The 22,732-nt window shown below is 38.5% G+C and overlaps 1 protein-coding gene across 4 annotated transcripts; it reads right to left on the bottom strand.

Annotated features, from left to right (window-relative positions):
• Positions 1-767: 767 nt before the first annotated feature.
• Positions 768-22,633, bottom strand: PPP1R10 (protein phosphatase 1 regulatory subunit 10). Of its 4 annotated transcripts, none has more exons than XM_026720751.2 (20): positions 22,514-22,633; positions 21,754-22,115; positions 11,790-11,907; positions 11,347-11,433; positions 10,641-10,776; positions 10,334-10,385; positions 10,143-10,220; positions 9,505-9,678; positions 9,243-9,348; positions 8,153-8,262; positions 7,537-7,637; positions 7,294-7,441; positions 6,857-7,018; positions 5,681-5,927; positions 4,592-4,667; positions 3,947-4,147; positions 3,435-3,549; positions 3,056-3,163; positions 2,327-2,905; positions 768-1,931 (listed from the first exon to the last, which is right to left on the bottom strand). In XM_026720751.2, the coding sequence occupies exons 3-20, from the start codon at positions 11,894-11,896 to the stop codon at positions 1,822-1,824; spliced, it is 2,697 nt and encodes an 898-aa protein (XP_026576536.1). In that variant the 5' UTR covers positions 11,897-11,907; positions 21,754-22,115; positions 22,514-22,633; the 3' UTR covers positions 768-1,821. The 4 variants fall into 4 exon arrangements, with proteins under 4 accessions (XP_026576536.1, XP_087784702.1, XP_087784703.1 ...); XM_087928576.1 differs by having other exon boundaries at positions 11,790-14,448; XM_087928577.1 differs by lacking the exon at positions 3,947-4,147.
• Between the last annotated feature and the right edge of the window lie 99 nt (positions 22,634-22,732).

A 22,732-nucleotide genomic window follows, 5' to 3' on the forward strand; every position in this document is an offset into this window, starting at 1 on the left:
TACTATTTTAGTGTGGTACTTGGGAAGGACGAATGACGCACAAGAAAATATGACCTTGCTGCATGCTATAAAAAAACACTTGATTTTTCCTTTCAAGTTTTTTTGGTACCCGAAATAAAAGTCTTTTATAAAACTTTGGAAATCTTTTACAAAAGGTTATATACTCATTTTACTGGTCCCATTTGACTGTCCTTACCCCTGTGTGTACATACCATCTTCCAAAGAAATATGGATTAGATTTAGCAGTACAATTTATGATTCTTGTTTTTCCACGTCTATATTTCTACTGAGGAAATAGATATTTAGGCTATATTCCTTTTCAGGATAATTTTCAAACCCATTTCAAACATTTTGTAAAACATACAGACACACTGGAACCTTTGATGTTTCCTAGGAATACTTTCTGAAATTCTTCCAAAGAAACGCTGCAACCCACTAAGGAGCAAAGTTTTATTGGTGTGATTTTTAACCCAGGGAAATGGGTCAAGGGGCTGGCTGGACCCATAAAGATGCTCATCCGGGCAACTTCCAATAAGTACTTGCTTTATACTCAGTTTATACTCTGAACTGAGTATGCGGATTCCCTCCTTTCCTCCTATCCAAAGAATATTATTTATCTAAAAATTGTTCAATAGTGCTAGTATCTTCAAGCTCTACATAACTGGCTGGTTAATGTACATTTTAAAGACCTGGGAAATTATATTCAATTTTTGCCAACAGAATGCAATTTCCAAGCTCAACAATGAACACGTCCACACTATCAATAGTTAAATTAGATATTTCTTTTTCACCATGTTTATTACTAATGTACAAAATATACAAAACTTAGAGCGAGACATTTTGTTCCCCCTCAGGAGAGAGGTTGCTGCACCCACTTCAGGATGAGGGGAGATGGAAAGATGTTGTGAGAGTCCACATTTTATGAGACCGTTTAAAAACAAACAAACACCCACAACCAACAATGTAAATCAGGAAAACAAAAGTTACCCCTTTAAACCATTAGTCTCCAGATTTGAGTTTTCACAGAAAACAGTTTGTAGGTTTCTCCCAATGGCAGACTTAGCACCAAGGGAAACCACATCTGTGCAGTTCAACATAGGGCACTGCAAGGAGTATTTTACAAAGGGGCAGTTGGGGCATCCTGCTTCAAGAGGGTATGTGTGCAAATGGCGGCTGCTGGAATTCCCCGTTCTCCCAGTGGGCCTTTTAGCCAGGATCAAATGGATTTCCGGCCATTGGATCTCCCAGAATGATGCACAAGCAGTTGCTGCACCCTCTTCCCCTGCCTCACACACATTGTGTTCCTAAAAAAGGACCATTTTCCTGCCGATGCCAGCTCTTCCTCCAGACCAAAGCAATTCATTCAGTACCGGTCTGGTTCCTGGGAAGTTGAAGAACACCGCCCAGTCAAATCAAGGCTGCGAGCAACAATATCCCCTTCCTTTGCTGGTTCCATAGGAATATTTACATAAACTGTTTTTTTTTTTAAACAAAAAAAACCGAAACAAAAACAAAAACCACAACCGCCCTCTTTCAAGTCTCTTGTGCTTTAAAAGTCATTGGTTGCCTCACCCCCACCCCCCAGATGGGGAGGGGGGGAAAAGAGGCCTCCCAACAGTTTCTCTTTTGAGGGTGCGTCAGTTCGTCAGTAGCAGCAGATGCGGAAGGAGGAAGTAGCCACATTCCCTTGCTCCAAGCATTTTAAAGGGCCTCACGGAAGCCATAAAAAACAGGCGCAGCATCAGCAGAGTTCAAGGTCAATGGGAATGTGCGCCAGATGCCACAGTCAGGATAGGTGGAGAGGGACGCGGGCTCCTTGTGCTAGGGCAAGGGTGGCCCATTCACGCCGGGGTGGTAGAAGGCACAGTTGTTCTCGTATCTGCAGCTGCCTTTCATGGTGAAGTGACGACATACGGGGCGCTTCGACCTATCTGAAGGGCAAGAGGGAATAAACAGAGCCGTCAGCTGCAGAAGCAGGAACTTCATGCATTATCACTTCCCCCAGCAGGCCTCCTGCCCTCCAATCTTGCACAACTCCACCCACAGCCCGACCGACATGCACGGCACTAAGGTCAAAATTTTAAAATGGCAAATTGCATGGCTTTAAAATAAAAGAGGTTTATTTGAAGACCTAGCTTGACATGAAATGCACTTTGAGGTATTTGCTTTTTAGAAGAACCTTCCTACAGTCATCCCCACCTGCAAATCCCTGTAATAACATGCCACTCTTAAACTTGCTTTTACGGCTTCCCCATGCAACTCAGAATGCGAAAACAGATCCCTCTTAAAAAACCCATCCCCCGTGGGCACAGGAATTCATATTTACCTCCACCATGGCCGCCTCCGTGCCCCCAGCCGTGGTCCCCTGGGTGACCTCTGCCATGGTCCCCTGGATGTCCCCTGCTGTGGTCCCCTGGATATCCCCGGCCGTGGTCCCCTGGATGACCACCTGGATGTCCCCGGCTGTGGTCCCCTGGATGACCGCCTGGATGTCCCCTGCCGTGGTCCCCTGGGTGGCCCCCTCCACCGTGACCTCCGTGGCCACCACCGCCGTGTCCCCCTCCATGGCCACCGCTGCCGTGTCCCCCTCCATGGCCACCGCCCATGCTGTTGTTGGGAGGGCCCCCCCTACCATTGGGGGGACCACCACTCCGTCCGCCTCCTCGCCCTCGGAAAGGAGGCTCTCCACCTCTGCCGCCACGGCCACGATGGAAAGGGCCGGGTCCGGGTCCTGGGCCAGGACTGCCACCTCTCATGCCTCCGTGGGGCCCACCACGCATGCCACCATCGGGAGGATCCCAGTATCCATCATTACACTGGGGAGGAGGTGGGCCCATCATCCGTGGTCCATTGGGCACACCAGGGCCGGGGGGCATGTTAGGACCGCCTGGGCCTCCATGTGGTCCTAAGGAAGGGAGAAGAGGTTATGAGGTAAGTTAGTGTCAGACCCGTTAAGACCTCCAGCCGTCATCCTCGCAGTCTTCTGTAGACCATGCCCTCTTCTCTTGCCATCCCACCTCAAACTGTTCCCTTCCCTTAACAGATCTCTGCTTACCAGGCATAGGCCCTGGCCCTCCAGGAGGGAAGTGCTGCATATTTTTGGGCCCTGGTGGGAAGCCGTTGGGGACTGGGCCAGGTCCTGGTCCAAGCAGCCCATGTGGGACTGTAACAAAAACAAAGAAGCTGTTAATTAAACCAATATCATAAAAACAACAACAGCTAGCTAGAACTAATACTCAGACCAGGTTAAGGTATCTTTTTTCTTTTAAGGGCACTAAGAAGACTTGTATCCTAGTTCCCATTTTCAAATCTATACAAAGGAGAATACAAAGTCTGACATATCAGATGGACTTATAGGAATGCAATGAATTCATCTGGAGGAGAGTTAACAGCTAAGGAAAAACAGCCCATTGACCCAGGGCTTTTCTTTTTACCTCCTGAAGGACCTGGTCCAGGCTGGCCCTGCAAATTGCCAAGCAAGTGCTTAATCTTGTCAGAATAATCTGGCTGCTTCATCAACTCTTCTGTTTTGTGATTGTTTGAGCCACCCTGCACAAAATAAGAGAAATTGAAGAAATTGAGAACATGTCTTGTATCTCACCCCTGCCCTACCTCCCATTGCTGCCCTGATCCTATACATAAACCTGCCTAAAAATGCTCTGCCACAAGTGAGTCTTACACCCTTTGCACAAGGGTCTCACTTGGAGCAGAAAATGGGTTTCAAGAAAGAATCCCATTTATCAGCTTCACTTACTGATAACTTGGAAACTCTCCTATTATTATTTGTGGATTATCCTGGTCTTATTTTCTGGAACCTATATTTTTGGGAGGTGCTATCTTCAAGGCAGATGACACGTGTGAATCAAGGGCCGTGTTTCATGCTTTCTCAGTCAGCGTTTCCACTATTTAAAAAAAACACACACTATCCTATGACATTTCTAATTACCATGATGGAGGTGAGAATCTCCTGCATGTTGATGGAAGAAGAGCTGGGGTTGGGGCCCTGCGGATTCTTGCCTGCCCCCATGCTGCCCATGAGGTTGGCCAGGACCGGGGGGAGCTTGGAGCCCCCAGCTCCGTCCGGAGACTGCGAGGCGGTGGATGGGTCGAGTCTTTCATCGTAGGTGGCCTCATCCATGGAGCATTCCTGAGAGAGGTGACAGAGGAGACACAAGGAGTCAGGAGGGATTGGCTGCTGGGGAGCTGGGTGCTCAAACCCAAGGTGGGTGAAACTGGCAACAAGAACTTGGGGGCATACAAGGGGCTGGAGGACCTTAGGGCAGAGCAGCTACGTTAAGAAATGTTCCCCATCTCAACTCTGTTTCTGTTACGCTCAAAAGGGAACAGAAACATAGAGAAGGAGACAGGTTATAGTACATAGGACTTCCAGTACCCTTTTAGAAAGTTCTCTGCTAAATATAACGGAACTTGGGAGCCTTATCTGTTAAGTACCCTAAACTAAAAGAATAGATGTCCTATTTTAACATTTAAAGGCAAGCTCTGACCTCTCATTCCCACTCTACTATAACCCACATAGTTTTTGTCTGATTAAAATAGAGGGCGGAATAAAAAAGGGACCAACCATATTTACCTCATCTAAAGGAATCAGCTTGGGTGGCACTGGCTCGTAGGACTCTGGGTCTGGTTCATGAGGGCTGTCAGGAACACTGAGGGGAAAAAAGACAAAAAACATCAGCTTGATGTTAAATAAAGGATGGCGGGGGAAGGTCAATTTATATTAGCTGAAATAATTGAGCCTGGAATATTAAAAATAGGTGGTTTAAATTTCTGGACAACATATGAATTAAAAACTTTCTTCTTCCTCCTCCCACAGAAACACGGTCGGGGGGAAAAAATCCAAATTATTAGCAACAAAACTGCATTTAAAAGAAATTGAACAGACAACCCACCACAAAGCATCTCACTTTAGGACACAGAGGCTTATTGGAATTTAGAGCATAGCAAACACTTATATCATGATCGCCTCACAATGAGGATCAATCAGATAAGCAGTCAAAGACCAGTTGGCTCCGAATCCAATCTAAAATTTCTTTATATGGCTTAAACCCCCAAGACTTTTGGAATTTTTCCACATTGCCATGACAACTGGGGCAGTTTCCCTTCCCTTCTATCGCAGTAGTTCAACATTCAGCATGTATCGTTAGCATTTTAGTTTCCCATTTACCCTAACCCCAGCTCTCCACATCCTGTAAAACAAAGAACTAAGGGTGTGGAGAAAGGCAATCCACACACTGAAACATACTTGCAGGTTACAATTTCAATGGACAGAATAATATTGCAATCCTTTCGGGCTCTTCGGGCCTTACAAATATCCTTGGCCAGAAAGCACACGTCAGTACTTTCATCAAAGAGCTGGGGTCTATATTATTATTTTTCTCACAACACCAATGGGACAAGCGCCAGCCAGAACTGCTCAAATGCGAAGCAGTACAGAAAAATTGGACTAGCTGTAGGATTTCCTTCAACTCTTTTTTTATTTCTCAGCAATAAGTTACCGTTGCTCTTTTCCTGAGTAAAGTTTGTGAATTGATCTTTTTACACTTAGTTAATTACTGAGTCAACTATGCATATGTATTTTCCAGTTAAGGAATAGCTTAGAATCCTGGGCGCGTATCCCCCCATACAGACACATTTCAAATCTGCCCAATAGATTACTCACCTCTCTTTCGAGAGAAAGATCTCCTGTAAAATGCCTTTCTCGCGCTCCGCTTGAGTGAATTTCTCCTGACTCCCACTTCCTGGCTGAACCAGTGGAGCAGGCAAATCAATAGGCTTTGGGTAGACCCAGGGGACCTTCTCTTCCATCGCATCATGGCTCAATCGACGGGCTGTCTCAAAGGCATGGCGATCCAACATTATTTCTCGCTTGGCAGCCTCACCGAAGTCCTTGATCTTATTTACATTGACTGTAGAAGATTGAAAAGAAATGGTATTCAGCATTTTATTTATTTATTTGTTCATTCAGTCATTTAATCCAGCCGCCAATCTTATTTGCACGTGACTCTGGGAGCTGTACAGAATTAAAACACAACAATGAAAACCTTGAACCATTAAAACTCATTAAAACAGTTAAAAGCTATGGTTAAAAAATACAATAATGAAAAGACGGGAAAATAAGTTTAACCCATGCACAGCACAACCATTTAACAGGCTTCGTGCTTCTGTAAGACTTAATAAAGTTCCATGGAACTTAATAAATGCCTACGATTAGCTAATGGACAAAACCTTCTATGACCACAAATGCTTTAAATATTTTAAATATAGAAGCAGTGAAGAAGCATATATTTCTGTACAAACACAGAAATGTATAACTTTGTTAAGTATACAAGTAAACTTTTAAAGCTGAAAAATCTTAAAAAGTGAAGCACTGGGATATATGCGTCTTCCTGTAAAAGTGATGTTTTGTGAGAAACAACATCCATTATAGTAGCCATTTTAGGAAGTAATCCAAAATATTGTTTAATTATCTGAATGTACCCAAAGTGGGAGATTTCAATTCCTTATCTTATTCCTCTCACTTTGATTACGATATTTTAAAGATCTTTGCCATCAACTTTTTTTTCTCAACATAGGAAACACCTCTGAGAACAGCCAAACTTAAATGACAGGCCTTTGATCAATTTGTCATAGGCCTCATATTTCTATGTTAGCTTCAGAAGCATATAAACTATTACAATAAATAACTTTACAGCTATGAGGGGGATCATGATGAAAGTAAATGGGGGTCATGAACCAATCGAAAGTCCCTTGGCTCTAGACAGACGACAGGCACAACTATGTTCTGTGAGGCTCTTTGCAATGCTATTTTTTGGAAGAGGGAAAAAAAAACGCCCACCTCTTTCTGTCTCGTCCAATTCAAAGTAGAAATACTCCCGCAGTTTATTCTCCTCAGGCCAGCTCACTGTTTTCTTTTTTTTCCCCTTCTTTGTCAACTGGGTTGAATCAGCTGGGCTCTCCGTCGACTTTGAATCCAACAAACCTCCATGCTCAGAGGAATCTGAAAAAGAACCCACCCATTCAGCAATAACGCTTTAAAGCATGCTACGTGCATCAAGTACTGGAATAGCGAAAGACAGAAAACCCATCATCACTCAGAGCATTTTAGGCTGTCATGGCAGTCCAGTTACCACTTGCATAAATGAGCACCAGTGACCGGCGGGTTAATTACTTAGTAAAAGTTTGCTAGCCCAGGCAAGTAAGGTGGGAAAGGTATCACACTACGGATACCAGCACATCTTGTAACGCTGAAGGCATTATTCTCCCCTCACTTACTTGTCTCCATAGGTTCAGGCACCTCTACAGCCGGCACAGGGGTACCAGGTCGATCCACATCCATGGGTTCCGAAGCCGGGTTCAGCTCTGGTGAAGATGGCTTGGCAGCAGCGGTTTCTGGAACTGGCTTCCCTTCAAAAGGACTTGGCTGTGAACCGTGAGAAACAAAGCAAATTTAGTTGATTTCTAAATTTAAAGCCACCTCCGTAAAAAGGAGGATTGCTGGCTCTGCATGTTTCTTACCTTAGCTGCAGTTGGAGACAGGACTTTCTTTTTCTTTTTAATCTTGATTTCTGGGACAGGGGCAGAGTTTAGGGCATCCAAGAAGCCTAATCCTTCCATAGCTGGAGAGTAAATTGAGAAGGTGTTAAGAATCATTCTGTACTAAAAGTTTCCTAATGATACGAACAGCCTTCCTTTCCTTCTCTCCTGAGCCACTACCACTGGACTGATGTCCCAGTGTGGCCTTCCCAGTCCCTCCTCAGTCAGTGCCACCGACATTCTCAGCTTTTACCCACTCTTGCTCCCAACCATCACCCAAAATCACTTCTGTGTAAAAAAAACAACTATGTTTTTACTCTACACTGAAACAAAATGGCCCTGTTTTGCCTATCGATCAAACATATCCAAGGTGCACAATCTGAGCGTAAAATTGTTCAAAACCCGGCTAATATGCATGGAACATTTTGTGCACTGAGTATTTGCACAATCCTATTCAACACGAAAAGATTTCAGCTGGGGAAACGCCACAATTAACTAACAGTGCAAGATCAAAACACTGGACTTCTGTTCTCACTGCTTTTAACCTAGCCCATGTGGCTCCTTAACTCCATGGCTATGAAAAAGGAGAAAGCCTTACGCTGTGCGGGGATGATCTTCACTTTAATTTCCTTGGTAGCATTGGGTGTGGTGTTGAGGGGTTTGTATTTCTTCTCAACAGGTGGGTTGTCTCCCACTGGGTTTGATATACTATGGAAAAAAAACAGTCCTCAAGTCACTCAAAAGAGAAGACACTGAATAATTCACAGGGTTGATAATGTCTTTCATGTCAAACAGATTCTCACTTCCAGGTAAATATTTGATCTAACTCTTTAACCAAAAATAAATACCAATGCAGAAGAAAAAGCAGTTGCTTCATTGTATGCCATTTTGTGAATATGTTGCTTTTTTCCCCTGTACCTGTCCTCTACTCCTTTGATCTATTCTAAGCCTATCTAAAGCTCTACAGGTCTCTCTGGGTGCAACCAAGACAGACCAAATATTCTCCACTGTTGTGGGGGATGATGGAATATTTGGAATTTTAAGAGCGTGTCATGGGATGGTTTGGAAACAGCTTGTTTATTTGTATCAAGTCTAGCTCAAATGATAAAACACAAAGTAACCTAACTGGTATTCTCCCTGCAATTTATTTCTGTTTTCTTTTTAAAACTGGGATTAATTTTCAAGCACTGCCTAAATATTTAAATGTTTAGATTCAGTTATAACTTTTAAATTAGATTCTTTAATTGTTTGAATACCAAAGTAATTGCATTCCAGTTCATATATTAACTGGAGAATATCAAGTATTTATAAAAATGCAAACTGAACAAACTCTAAGGGTCCTTTGTGTTCTCTGAATTTAGTTGTTTTCTTGTAAATGTTTCACTAACCTAACTAGGATGCACACTAGTTTCAGTAATGAAATGTTTGGAAGAAAACCACCAAGCTCAGAGAACACCAATGTTCTCCTTTATCGGTGAACAAACTTTCCCAAACTTCTAGTCTGCAAATACTACATTTTTTTTGTTATGCCCAAGAAGCAAGAATCTTCTTCCCACTAACGTAACCATCAATTTTGGGTTACAAACTAAAAAGGTGCAGGCTTACATCATTTGAACAATTACATTATCAGATTCAGTCCCACATAAGGGAAAATATTATTTTTTTCCCTTTAAGATCATATTACTTACATGTGTCTTTTCAGTGGTATTGGCTTGAAACTGTATTTATCAGGGGCTACCTCAGTATTTATGTTCTTTTTCACAGGAATGAGTGATGGTGTTTCCATTTCCAAACCTACAAGCAAGCAGCAACAGAATAATTTAAAAATCCCAGAAAGTTCTATGAGCATGGATTGAGCTGTTTGCCCAAAACTAATGAAATTCTAGCTAGGCTACATTAAAATAATTCTAACCTAATTGTACGGCCCTTAACAATTCTAATTGCACTTACCTGTGGAACGAAATTTGGCATGGCTAGGTGCTGTGGTGCGGAGAGATTTTGGTTTTTCTTTCTTCTTTTCAGGAGCCTCCTCAGGCTTCACTTCTGATTTGGTTTCCTGAGGTTTCTCCTGTACAGAGGGTACTTTGCTTCTGTTTTCTTCCTTTCGTTTTTTCTTTTCTCGCTCTACAAAGAACAAATGAAGCCAGCGGCTTAGAAGGGCTAACGGATTAATGTTTAGTAGCCTTTCTGAAAAGCACCCCTTTTACAACATAACATCCGATCACATTTTTTGCCTTACAGAGATATTTTTAAAAGTCTGAACATTACAACGTCTGACAATACATATTTCTTGGCCTTTTTGCTGAGTTCAAATGTAAAAAAAATGTAAGCAATGCACTGGGGAGACAGCTTATGAGTTAATAGGGGATGTTTAAAATATTCTCTTTCTCTCATCTGATTGTCTCCTAAATAGCGTCTCTTTCCCTCATCCCCAAGGTTATCCACCCCTTCCATTACACCTGGAATGCAAAGTAGATGATACACTTTAAGCAACACAGCAGTCCCACATATTACTATAGTAAGAGTCTGATTTCACTACAATAAAGCTTTCAGTGTCCATGCTTATGTGGAAATACAAAGCTACTAACCTGTTGGTTGGGAGCTGCTCTGAGAGCGGATCACACCCATCCAGTCGCTCACCAGTATGGAAGCCAGTCGACGAAGTTCTAATAAGAAACGAATGTATAAATCCATTAATTTAAAAAAAATATTTCAAACATGACCCTACAAATCCAGAATGGTGTCCAGTATCAGAGATCTATGGTCAAGTGACAATTACCTTCATCGTCACTTGTTTTGCTGAGCTGCTTCACCAACTTGGCAGTATTGTTCTGGAAAAAAAGGGAAAGGAAGGAACCGTCTGTTACATGACTGTTACAAACTACAGTGGGTAGCATTGCAGACTATCACCCCTGAAATTGGGAATATTGTTTTGAGTGCTGAAATATATGAACCTGAAGAAAAGTTAAAACCCCACACAGTCCTCTTCCTTCCCTCCCAATTTGGGGAAAAACATTTTTTTTTTGCTTTGATCTTGGAAAGGTCAAATTAAAAGGATAACTTCCACTATTGTGCAATTAACTAACTTGTTTCAGATGATCCACAGTCAAAGGTAAGTGTTGGAGTGTGAGTAGAATCTGCTGGAGAAGGGGTACATTACTGGATGCTTTTGAGCTTGTTAGCCACGTGTTAAGGAGCTTGTAGCCACCAACTTTGATGAATCTGTAGAATGAGGAGTCAAAGTTGTGGTTTGTAGGTAGAATGATATTATAGCTTGCTTAAACGTAGGTTGTAGAATAACTACAAGTAGCTGGATACACACTTTTAAATCAAGCAAAAATCACATTACTTGTAATGGCTGCAAAGAATATGTGCACTGTATGCACACTCACACAGTTAAATTTTATACTTTATCTTTTATTTGTTTCATAATAATAAAGCATATTATTAGAATTTCCAGAAATACAGAATTAAAACAAGCATTATGTCTTCCTCCCTCACTATCATCACTGCTCCCATCTACACTCACATTTATACTCTTTCATTCCATTTCATTAATTAATTACCAATGTATTGGAATCTGACTGAAAGCAGATCAAGGTGAACAGTGGTAGAGAAAAATGCCTCCAAATAATAAAAGCCATGGGATCAAATTAAAATAAAATAGAACTTAATGGTAGTTAGCAGAATTCATTAATAAAAACCCCACTTGCTTTTTTAACACACTGAACATCTTGCTTTTGAAACTAGCAGACCTAACTTCATTCCCCACAAACATTCAGCAGAACTTACTTTGAGAGGATATCTTGTGCTCGGGTCTGCAACAGAATGTTCAAGTAGATGCAACGACTGACCATCTTCTGTGCATCTTTCATTAAACTGAAATGCAAAAAAAAGCAAAAAATGGAAACTTTCAATTTGGTCTCAGGTAAAATGGTCTGCCGAGTATGTAAAAGTCAGTTAAGATTGGGAGAAATAGTTGGGGGAAAAGAAATTAATCCACTCAATTACTCCATTCTTGAATACCACGTGTAACGTAACTGTAAGAAATTGCAAAATGCTGACAAACTTTCTTTTTTAAAAAAATGGATCAATACCCTTTTATAATTTTCCACCTAAGTAGCCTTATTCAATTCATATCAGTACAAATAAAAATAAAACTTGGTCTCACAAAGTATGAATGAAGCATATTTCAGTATGCCAATATTTTGCAGTTACAGGCCATTAACACTTACTTAAAAATTTTAGTGATGCCTTCATGACTTTTGACTTCTCCATCTTTGCCAAGAAAACAATCCAATCCCTTGAGGAGCTCTTTTGGATCTATGGGTCTAGAACCCATGTTTGCAAATTCTGTCAAAAACAGGAGAGATGATATTAAATTCTATTTTGGAAGGATAAAAAAAAAAATCAACAAAACTTTAAAAACATTTTAAAAATAAAATTTCCAAAAGTTAACAAGATTTTGTCATTGTAGCATAGCAAACAAAATGCAAAAATGCATGGGAAAAAGTCACTCACTAGGTGCAAAGTATTATCATGTATCTTCTAATCAGCAAGTCCTTTGGATTCAAATTCAAATCTTTATTGTCAAAGTACAACATGCGTACAATGAGATTGGCTGAGCCTCCCATTGTGAGGATTCTTGAAGTTTTGGGGATCAATATTTCACTTTTAACATCTATGACTACTTTGATAAAGAACAAACAAAAAGCCCCACTCCCTCTTGTAAATTGATGTTCATTTGGCCTTAAAACTACAAAGCCCATTTCTAAAATATGCAAAATACACAAGCATTGTATTGGCTCAACTAAAATCAAATAAGTCTATTTATCTAAAGCCCACAGCACCTTATTCAGTCCAAATTCTGGAGCATTGCCCCATCTGCCTTATTTTCCAAATAGGATAGTTTCTCCTGTCCCCAGAACTGCCATTTGTGTCTTCAGCTTAAAAAAGCCAGCCCAAGATAGATAACTGATATGGGTTTCTCAGTACAAATTTATTCACGAAGTCTCACTGAATTCAATTTAATTTATTCCCTGCTAAAGTATCCAATGCTCTTCTTAAGATCAGAATATAATTATTGATGGTAGTATTTACCCACACTATTTGTTTTGTAGCACGACTATCACATAGAAATACCAGCCCAAAACACGTTACTACAAGTGTATTACAAATGATGAAATGAGTTTCATCTCGTAAACTTTGTAATTTATGGGTTTGTCTGACATTTAATTGATCAAGCATAGCAAAAAAATTATTAGGTTACTACCCTATACTGGTAGCCTCTATAAAACTCATTTCTCTTGGATTCACATAGTACTTGCTGAGTGCCAATAGAAATTCTAATGAAAAGTATTTCAAGCACTTGATATACATGGTATATCATTTGCCCTCAGGTCTTAGTGCAGTGGGAATCAATTAGCTTATCTGCAAATTATAGCCAACTGCTCATCTTAATCACAGGGTGTTGTTTGTGCTGAGAAAAGCTGTTTAATAGCTGTGCGAGATTGTTATGTACTTCAGAAACCTGCTACAATTCTTTGATAAAGAGCTGTTTGAAAGACAAACCATCAAAGATGGTATCAAAATGTGTAGTGTTTTATGTACTTCTTTTACCTTTTGTTGTTAGAGCTTCATATATTTAAGTAACAGAATTTTAAATTTGTAAAATTATGTGAGAAATTTATCTGCTCCAATAACATTTGGGCCACACATGGCTGACAGCTACTCAAAATCATTGGCCCTTAAACTTCTAAATATACTTTAAAACAGCAAATTCCTGATGTGGTTCATCCAAAATCTTTTAAGGAGTGAACACACTGGCCTTTCAGTTTATTATGCTGTGTAAGGCCTGTGGTACACATTTATAAATTTCATGGTAAATGAATTATCACCCCATTGGACTAAAGGTGTACTTGTTGAAATTATGGGACCCTGTAGTTTTAACCATCTTCATTCTATCTACTGGATGTGGACATGTTCGGTAATGGGCTTGCAATTGTATGACTGGGCTTCCAATTGCAAACTGCAATTTAGAAGTAGACAGCATAACCAGGTGCATCCAGTTAAGTTCTTGCAAGTTCGATGCCGTGAAAACTGTTCATCTTAAAGAAATGGTATTTGCCCAGCAATATTCAATTTTGAATATAAATTGAAGTACAATAAATGTACTTTAATGAAATAATCTATTGTTTTATGTCATCTTGCACCAAGCACTTTTGCAAAATTAAGTATGCTAAGTTTTGGCCTTCCCCATTAATATACCAAATATTTAAAAAAAAAACTTTCTACAGCATTAAATAACTGCATCTGTGGTAGAAGAAATGGAGCAATCTTCGTTTTTCACAGAAAGCACATCTTCAGTTCTTTTAGTATTAGCAAATTGGACTAAACAGTTATCCTACTTTTCCAAAGCCATGTTAGATTTAGGTGTGTAGAAATTATTTTCCCTTAACACAGGAGGGGCCAGGTCCAAGTGTACTCCTATGTTTTGAATATAGTAATTTTAAAAAGTCCATGGCCAGAAGAAATCAATATCCAGTTGTATTTTCATATGGAGGAAAATATTATCCAGGTACAGATGAGAGTGGAGTGGGACTGTAAAGTTGTTACCAGCCTGTGGTGACTTGTAGAGTCCTTGTGTGGCTTCAATCCAGTTCTGAAGAATTGCTACTGAAGGTCTGTATGAGTTCACCCAGTAATGGAAAGACCAAATGAGGTGGACTTTGGAGACTGAACTCCCCTTTCACCCCACAACATGGCCTTCCATATGCAAGACAGCAATACATTGTTGAGGAAAACTTGCACTGATGAAACTTGGGCTCAGCCTGCTTTGGTGAAGAGGACCTCAGTCTCCAGAGCTGTCATTCTGGTACTTTTTCAGCACTACAACTCCAGGAGAGAATTAAAAATACAAATGTTACTTATAATTTATGCCATTTCAGTTTCTAAACCCCATCTGTAGTGGTTTTGCCAATAGTACTTTGACACATACTCCAGTAACCAGGGGAAAGCATTCTTTTCATTCATTGTCCTTGATCACGATTGCCTGATTAAAGACTTGAAGTCCTGACTGCTAACTGAAGTTTTGTTAGTTGCAAACCACATTTTAAAAACATTATTATGTAATGATGTTGTAATTTTATTTTTTGAGATAGAACAAGGTAGGCTTTCATATTTCTGCTCCATTTGACATTAACGATTCAGGCTCTGCAGCTCTATAACGGAAGTCATTCTGAGTGATGGGTGCATTACTGATCATGTGAGATTCCAGGCTGTTCTAAACTTAACCTTCCTTAGCTAACAGATTATGATTATGCTACTACAAAAGTTATATCTTTATGAATAGTAAGGAACTCCTACATAATTTGAGAACTTTACATTATAAACCAATATTTTTTTTAAAGCCAAACTGAAGAAATCAGTATGGCCACCATTTTGAATTTAATCAAGTTTTACAGGATAAAGTTTCACTTTTAAGAAAACAAAGAATCAGCAGCACCCGAAGACTAATAAATAAGGCACATATGCTTTCAGATAGTTTTGGACACGTAGCAAGGATATATTCAAGAATGTTTTTAGTTTCCTGTCTTTTTAAAAGCAATGTTTTAAAGCAAGTGGCCCACAATGTATCAACTAATTCAAAACTAATTTGTTTCACCAATGTTCATCCCCAAGCAAGAGCTTCTAAAATTCTGAGTTCATTTCTTCCCCTGTGTATAAACGAAAGTAAAACATTTTAATTGAAGTAATATGTAATCTTCTCACAAAAGGTTTCTGCCTGATGAAAATTTAAGATTCTGAAAACCAAAATTTCACTTAAGAGTTTGGCTTAGTTTTTGAGAAACCAAATCTTAAACTTTTGTTATCAAGATTTCTGAAGGAATTAAAGGCAATTTAACAAAAAGAACTATACTTTGAAAATGTTACTATGTAATTTCTTTGGCAACTATACATAAAAAAATAAGTAAAATGAGTTGCAATATAAGAGCATTAGGCCAGACACCATTTCAGTAAAACTGCTCATTCTTTCAACCAAATGTTACTTTAATCTTGGTCCCTATTTCAAGTGTGTCAAGATTAGATTTTAATTTGAGGAACTCAGCTGCCATTTTTAAGCTTACACACACACACACACACACACACATGGTATTCAGTAAGTACCCGCGAAAACTTAAGAAAACACACACACACATATATATATATGGTATTCAGCTTTGTTTGGGTATTTTCCCACATCATTATAGTTGTGCTTTTGAAGTTGTAGCAATGTTTCGGAAGAATCTCATCTGCCATCATCAGGCTTCTGCCATCAAACCTGATGATGGCAGATGAGATTCTGCCGAAACGTTGCTACAACTTTAAAAGCACAACTATGACGTGGGAAAATACCCGAACAAAGCTGAATACCATACATGTAAGTACCCACGAAAACTAAGGAGAATATATATGAATATATGAAAATATATATATAAGATTAAACTATGGCAGTTGATTTGAATTGTAAAATTATTAACTATTAAAATCTCAATTTTAAATCATGTTCTAAAACTATAAAGCTATGAAAAAAGTATTGTTTTAAAATACACTAATCAAATTAGGTTGATTAGTATATTAGCAGCAAATAATACTTTTTTTTCCGCAACCAATTCTATTTTTAGCACATCTCTATTAATTTGTTCAAAGTAGTTATCAAGTCTGAACACAAGTTTCATTCGATTTATCAAGTTTCAGAAACACTCTGAAAACATGCTTTCTTATAACTAAAGCCAATTAGTAACTGTATATATTCACTTAGAAGCACCTCTCACACTAAATCTGCTTTCAAGTACAAACTGAGAGCAACTTACAATAAACTGAACAAAATTAAAATTCAAGAATTACCAGCTGTTTTGAAAATAATCCAAACTTGGAAGGTTAAGTTAAAAGCAATATATACATTAGAGTAAGTAGTTTTCTAATGTAACTTGTAGTACCATCTAAATTAGACATTTATTTGTTCATCATAATTGCAATTTGGAACTGGGCTTTCTATGAAGTTCAGTGCCTGTTAACATGTGATTAATTGATAATGTTCATAATTACACTCATGCTATTTTATCTCACATCTGAAATGTGACTGGATTAAAAAAAAATTTTTTTCCCTCAAACCTGAAACTGCTGAGGTTGACATTAAAACAAAGACTGTGTTTCGTTAATAATTCTGCATTTAGCTAAATCTCAAGTAAAATATATGTAAGTCACTCATTGTTGGGGGGGGAAGAGCTTGAGATATTAAGGTTTCCATTCTATTTCCTAATAATTAAACTTTACAACTTCTGTGTCTGTCATCCTGTTTTTATTAGTTTAGCATGGATGTGAAAAAAATCTACAAGAACATGTAACAAGCTTTACACAGCAGCCTCTAATCCTAAATGTACATATAAGAAAAAGTAAATGGTTCTCATTCCAATTTTAAATTTCATTTTAATAATGTATATGGAACTAATTTTATTATGAAGCACGTCAACATGACTGAGCTAACAAGCATCTAACAAATTTTAGATACATTCTCCTTGTATCCTAAACTCCAAATGGATTCCAAATGCTTCATATTCAGTATGCTTAAAATTAAAGGAAACTTTACTATTTCATGACATTAATTTGATAAATGCTCTACAAATAAGAAATTCATTCTCACAGAGACACTTGTTAAATTACAAATTTCTTAGTTCATAGCCATAGTTCAGCACAGAAATTCATCTGAACAAATTTCTAGTCAAGTGACAAGTCTTTAAATGTTTCTCTAACCCAGTTTTAGAAGCTACACGTTAATTTGAAATTTTTGGTGTCTTGTTCTTAGTATTTAATACTATGTCTACATTTTATACCCAGACCTGGTGAATTAATATGGTAGACAGAGTTCATAAGGTTAAATAAGTTACTTGATCATATAGGAGTCTCAACGGAATAAAAAATAGTACTTTCATCTTTCCAAAGATCAACCTTCACAAAGGAGTTGGGCAAATACTAAATATTTAGTGTTACCATCACTCTTATTATCAGACAACTGCAGAGTAACTTTATATCAAAATGCAGATACTGCAATTTTTGTACATTGTACAACACAACTAAATAGTTATCTATGACTAATAATGTCTAAAAAACGTAATTTGATAGGAATTGTAATGTGAGGGATGTCCAGCATATCCCACCAAGATATTCCCATGAAAAAGTTAACAAAAAGCCGGTTGTTAACTGTTGTCAGACGCAAGCCAGTCAGGTCCTCGCCATTATACTCTTTTGGTTATCATGAAAAAAAATTTCCAGACAGCTTTCCAAGAATCTCAGAGCTTGGATTTGCTAGAATAAAAACAAGTTAAGTTCTCGAAGCCTGGATGAAAAACAGAAACGTGAAGGACATTGAAGGGGAGGAGAGGCAAGATACAGGTACTAGAAACAAACATTATCTGTTGCATTTCCTTCTCCAAAATACTCCAATTCATCTGAAAACTAATTACCCAGGATTTACTCCGCAGAATCATTCATTTTATACCCAGAGACTAGTATCGATTTTAATCCAAGATACTTTTATCTTCTACAATTCTATTAATTTGTTAGCAAAGTGCTTTAAAATGTGTTCCCAAGGGAATTACTAGTTACAATTCCTGTTGGTTTACTAGCTATAACAAGTACATATCATTACTGTACCATGCTAAAAGCCCCAACTCCAAGAATGTCACATCAATCCATCAGTTATAGACATATTTACTGTAGACATACAGCAAATAAATCAATTCCATTTAAAGTCAGAATTTCTGGATTGACCAGCTACTTTCATTTTCAACTATAAAACTGAGCTAGTATTGAAACAGTCTAAGTATATTCTGTGTTAAGGGACTAGATGAGCCATTTGAGCCTTATAATAGTCTTTGAATCAGTAATCTTTAAAATACATCCATCTTCAGGCATACAAAGCATATCCTTTTAAGAATCAGTTTAGGGAGGAAACCAGCAATACTCTTATGCTGCTGAACACCAAGAATTCATTAAATTGGACATACATTTGAAGTAGTCTTAAGTGGATTCATTTAGGGTTCAGTTTCCATCTAAATTATACTTACATGGAAATTAGCACCAGAGAAATTTCCAGTAAGTATGTTCAGGAGTGAAGGTTATTCTTTGTCCATATAAAATGAGTATTTTTTCCTAAGAGATACCTCTCCATTTACTTAGTGCTCAGTAAGTAGGGGAATATATTGCCATGTTGAACTATAATCAAATTTATGCTCAAATTCTAGTTCAATCACGATTTCCTTTAGTAGATGTTTAAAAAAGACCAACTTTGTCTTATATAAAAAGAGCAAAGTAAACAGGACTGGCTTTCCACATGTTTTTACATCACAAAAGGAATTTTACCCAGGTAGTTCAGTGTTATGACATGTCATTGCCTCATCTATCTGACATAATAATGTAGCTCAATATCTGATACAGGAGCTAAGCCACAACAGTAAAGGCTGGAATCTGTGGCAGCACAATTCTGTTGAAACTATAGCTTGATCTTCCAGAATTAACATTTAAGAATCCCAAACAAACCAAGATTCTAAAAGCATTGTTTCTTATCCATATAAGGGAATCCTCTAAATAATGGATTTGGGGGAAAGCTTTGCATTTCCCTATGTATCTTTTAATTTCCTGCCAAGCTGCTGTGCTGTTATTCAAACCAATAATTGTGTAAAAATGGAATCCTGAATAGCTCATTTCATAATGCAAACATTATTTATCTGTTAGCCCTCAAGACTATGTATGACAGTATTAAGCCTTGCCCTATTTTGCTGTAATTTACAGTTCCCAATTCTCTTGTGGGCAATTCTTCTTCGGAGACAAGAACTTCATATTCAAGTGTTTTGAATACACATGTGAATTTTACTCAAAACACTTGAAGGGGAACTATTATTTTCTGTCAAGTTTCCACTCAATGCTTCCTTATGAAGCAGCTTACAATTCCCCCACCCCATTAAATTGACTGTATCGCACAAAGCACCTTGAGATCTCATGATGTGCACCAATTATAAAATTTTATAGCCAGAACAGCGTCACCGATTAAAAATGGGGGGAACGGGATGTTTCCATATGAAATGCTACCACCGGAGGCACAGATGGAGACATTAATTTCAGCTTTGTGAAATATTCCCCACAGTATTAAATAATTACTTAAAATGAGGAAAAATCACAAACGTAGCATTCCTTAAATGCTATCTTGATGCTCATGCAGATCCCATTTATGAAAACTTTTACGGAATTAACCAAGCTGGGAGGGAGTAATTTGAGCAGCCTCAATAGATTGGCAAACATTTAAAACCCATTACAGCCTGCATGCATCAGTAGGAGTCACTTCATGATGGTGACATGGAAGAGAACAGCAGCAAAATAAATGAATAAAAACCAAAGTGGTCTGGAACAGAAATGAAGGTTGTGAAATGTAATTAATACCATAAAGATTTTGCTTACCAGGTGGAATTGTGGCTGTTCCCCTCCCTTTCGTGAGGTAATACAAGTAGCTGGATTCCCATTTTTTCCTAAAGAGCACTTCTTTCCTAGTACATTGTACAGGAACGGTGGAATGTGGCAAATTAATACAAGACACCCCCCCCATTCCCTTTGTGTACATATGGCCAAAGAAAATGAAAATACAACACCCCCTCCCCTTTTTTTGTAGTTCCAGCAAGTGTCAATGACACTAAATATTTGGGATCCAGTGGTAGCATTTCATCTTAACAGTTAAATTTGACAAAAAGTAGAAAACATGCTTCCCTGACCCATATCCCATTTCAAAGATCTCAAGATGAAGAAGGGGAAGACAAAAAAGGTTGTTGGTCTATCACAAATATAGCTACTTAATAAATTTGTCACAAAACAAATATCACAAACATGTATGTATCACAAAAACCCAAAGTTCTCATGTGATGTCGAAACCTTAAAAAAAAAAAAAAAACTCCGTGGATTTATGATAATACTTTGCACTTCTAGTAAGCTGCACCTAGAGATTTCCCAAAGATGAAGCAGTAGCGGAAGTTTGTTAAATCATTTTGGAAAAGTGACAAAACGGTTAGCCAGTTCTGCCCTCCCCAACTGCTTGCTCTGGGCGCCAAACATAAGGAAGTGAAGGGGAGGAGCTAGCTACAAGCTGCTTACATCAGCTCTTGAAAGCCTCGTGCGTTCTTGTATAGGAGAGAAGGCTCCGCCATTTTAGAAGCATAGGCGATTAAGGAAATAAAAGCCTTCAGAATCTATTGAGGAAACTATATAGCAATACAACCCGATCACATGCACAAATTCTATCATTTTATATCAGTTCTACCAATTAGAACCTATTTAACACAGTTCAAGAAAGGGGATCCCTTGTTTGGTTGAGTGCCGGAGACTCAAGAACCTCTTTCACCAGCCCCCTCCTGTTTTTTCAGTAGATGAAGTAGACAAAATAAAAATGGAAACATCCTGTAAAGGAAAATCATAATGCTGCTCGCCAGGGACAGAAAGATTAAAAATAAACTCTGCCATACTGCAGCAAGGGGAATTGAGAAAAATAGATGAAAACATTTTAAAAGCAAATTAAGATCTCATTTGAATTAAATTGGTTTCTATTTTTCTATTACAGTTCTTTTAAAAAAGTATCAAGTTTAAAATGACTTTCCAAACTCATTTTGCAATCTTTATTTCTAGATTGCTTTTTCATATTACAAGCCTACATACACAATAGAAAACCTTAACGCTTTAAAAAAACACAAACCCCTTAATAGATATTAGAAATATAGGTGCTGACACAAACCCATCCTTTTAAAAAAATGACTCCATCTGGCTGTTATTGCTTTCTTTGTCCCCACTCTTGCCCTGCAATCTTTATGTACAGATTGCTTATTTAATTCAAGCACTTCTTGTCTCCCACACAAAGAAGCAGCACTTTATAGTTCAGTCACCACCATCTGTTATGTGGGAGCTCATTAACCCTTGACAGTCCTGGAGACGATGGATTTTCTAAGAGACCAACGTGCTCCTTATACATTTTTGGTGGCAAAATGCCTGCGTCTTAAGGGTTAACACCTCAAACAAAACCCACTTTCCCACAATTTTTTTGGTCTTTTTCTTCGTGCCATTAGCTCACTTCGACACGGATGAATTTTTTTTTTTTGGTCAGCTGGTTGAAAATGCGACACTTACTATCCAATTAATTTTCTCGTCGACAGCGCCTCAAGGTTTAGCTTTTTTGGATAAAGCTGTGTTTTTAAAGAAAAAAAATGAATTTGGCTTTGCTCATTTTAAAAAAAAAAAGCAACCTTTTGCAATAAAAAGTTGCTTGATTAAAAAAAAAGCATCAGGGAAAGTTGTTGCTAAATATTAATTTTGGTTTTTATGTTTTTAGTGGCAGTTGTTCTCCTTCAGATCATAAAGAATTTTAACAGCTTCCCAATACAGACGATCAGAAATGTAGATGGCTTTTTTGTGTCGTCTCAGAGGCTCAACTGTGGGGCAATTTTTCTTTGTTTCACGATGTTCAACGGTGTCTCAAGATCAAAGGAAACCTATAAAATGAAGAAATAATTACCATTAATTTCCAAAAAAAAAATAACTTTTAAAAGCAGATAAAACATAGCATTTGGCCACAAATTACGTTTCTATCGGGTTCAAAGAACCAGAAGAGAGGAAATAATTTATCGGATGCTAATTTAAGATTTTGACGGCTCATTTTTGAATGGCTTGGAGATTTTTTTTGTTTGTTAGGGAGAAATGAGTTTAAGGCTTCCTTGAAGGTTCAAATTACCTTCATTATAGCCTAAGGAAAGAATTAGGATTTGCAAATGTCAATAACACTATATTGGGGGGGAAGGAAGACAGGAAATCAAATTATCAGACCGTAATGCCCTTTTGTCCCCCTCCCAAGCCGCTCCCATAATAACGTTGCCAGAAACACAGTACTCACCTTTAAACAGACCCCAGAATGGCCGATGGGAGCGCGCGCGGAGCCTTTTATATGGCGGCACTCCCTCCGCTCAACGCCTCCTCCCACCGTCGTGCGCGGCGTCCAAAGAACAAAGCCTTGGCTGCCTGCCCCGCCCAACTGGGCCTCCCGTTTGCCTAAATACAGGATAAAATTTATATCGACGCACACGGTTCGAATTCAATTTTGAAAAGCAGTTCA

This window comes from Pseudonaja textilis, chromosome 2, assembly GCF_049901715.1.
Source record: "Pseudonaja textilis isolate UNSWEBS1 chromosome 2, rPseTex1.2, whole genome shotgun sequence".
NCBI lineage: Eukaryota > Metazoa > Chordata > Lepidosauria > Squamata > Elapidae > Pseudonaja > Pseudonaja textilis.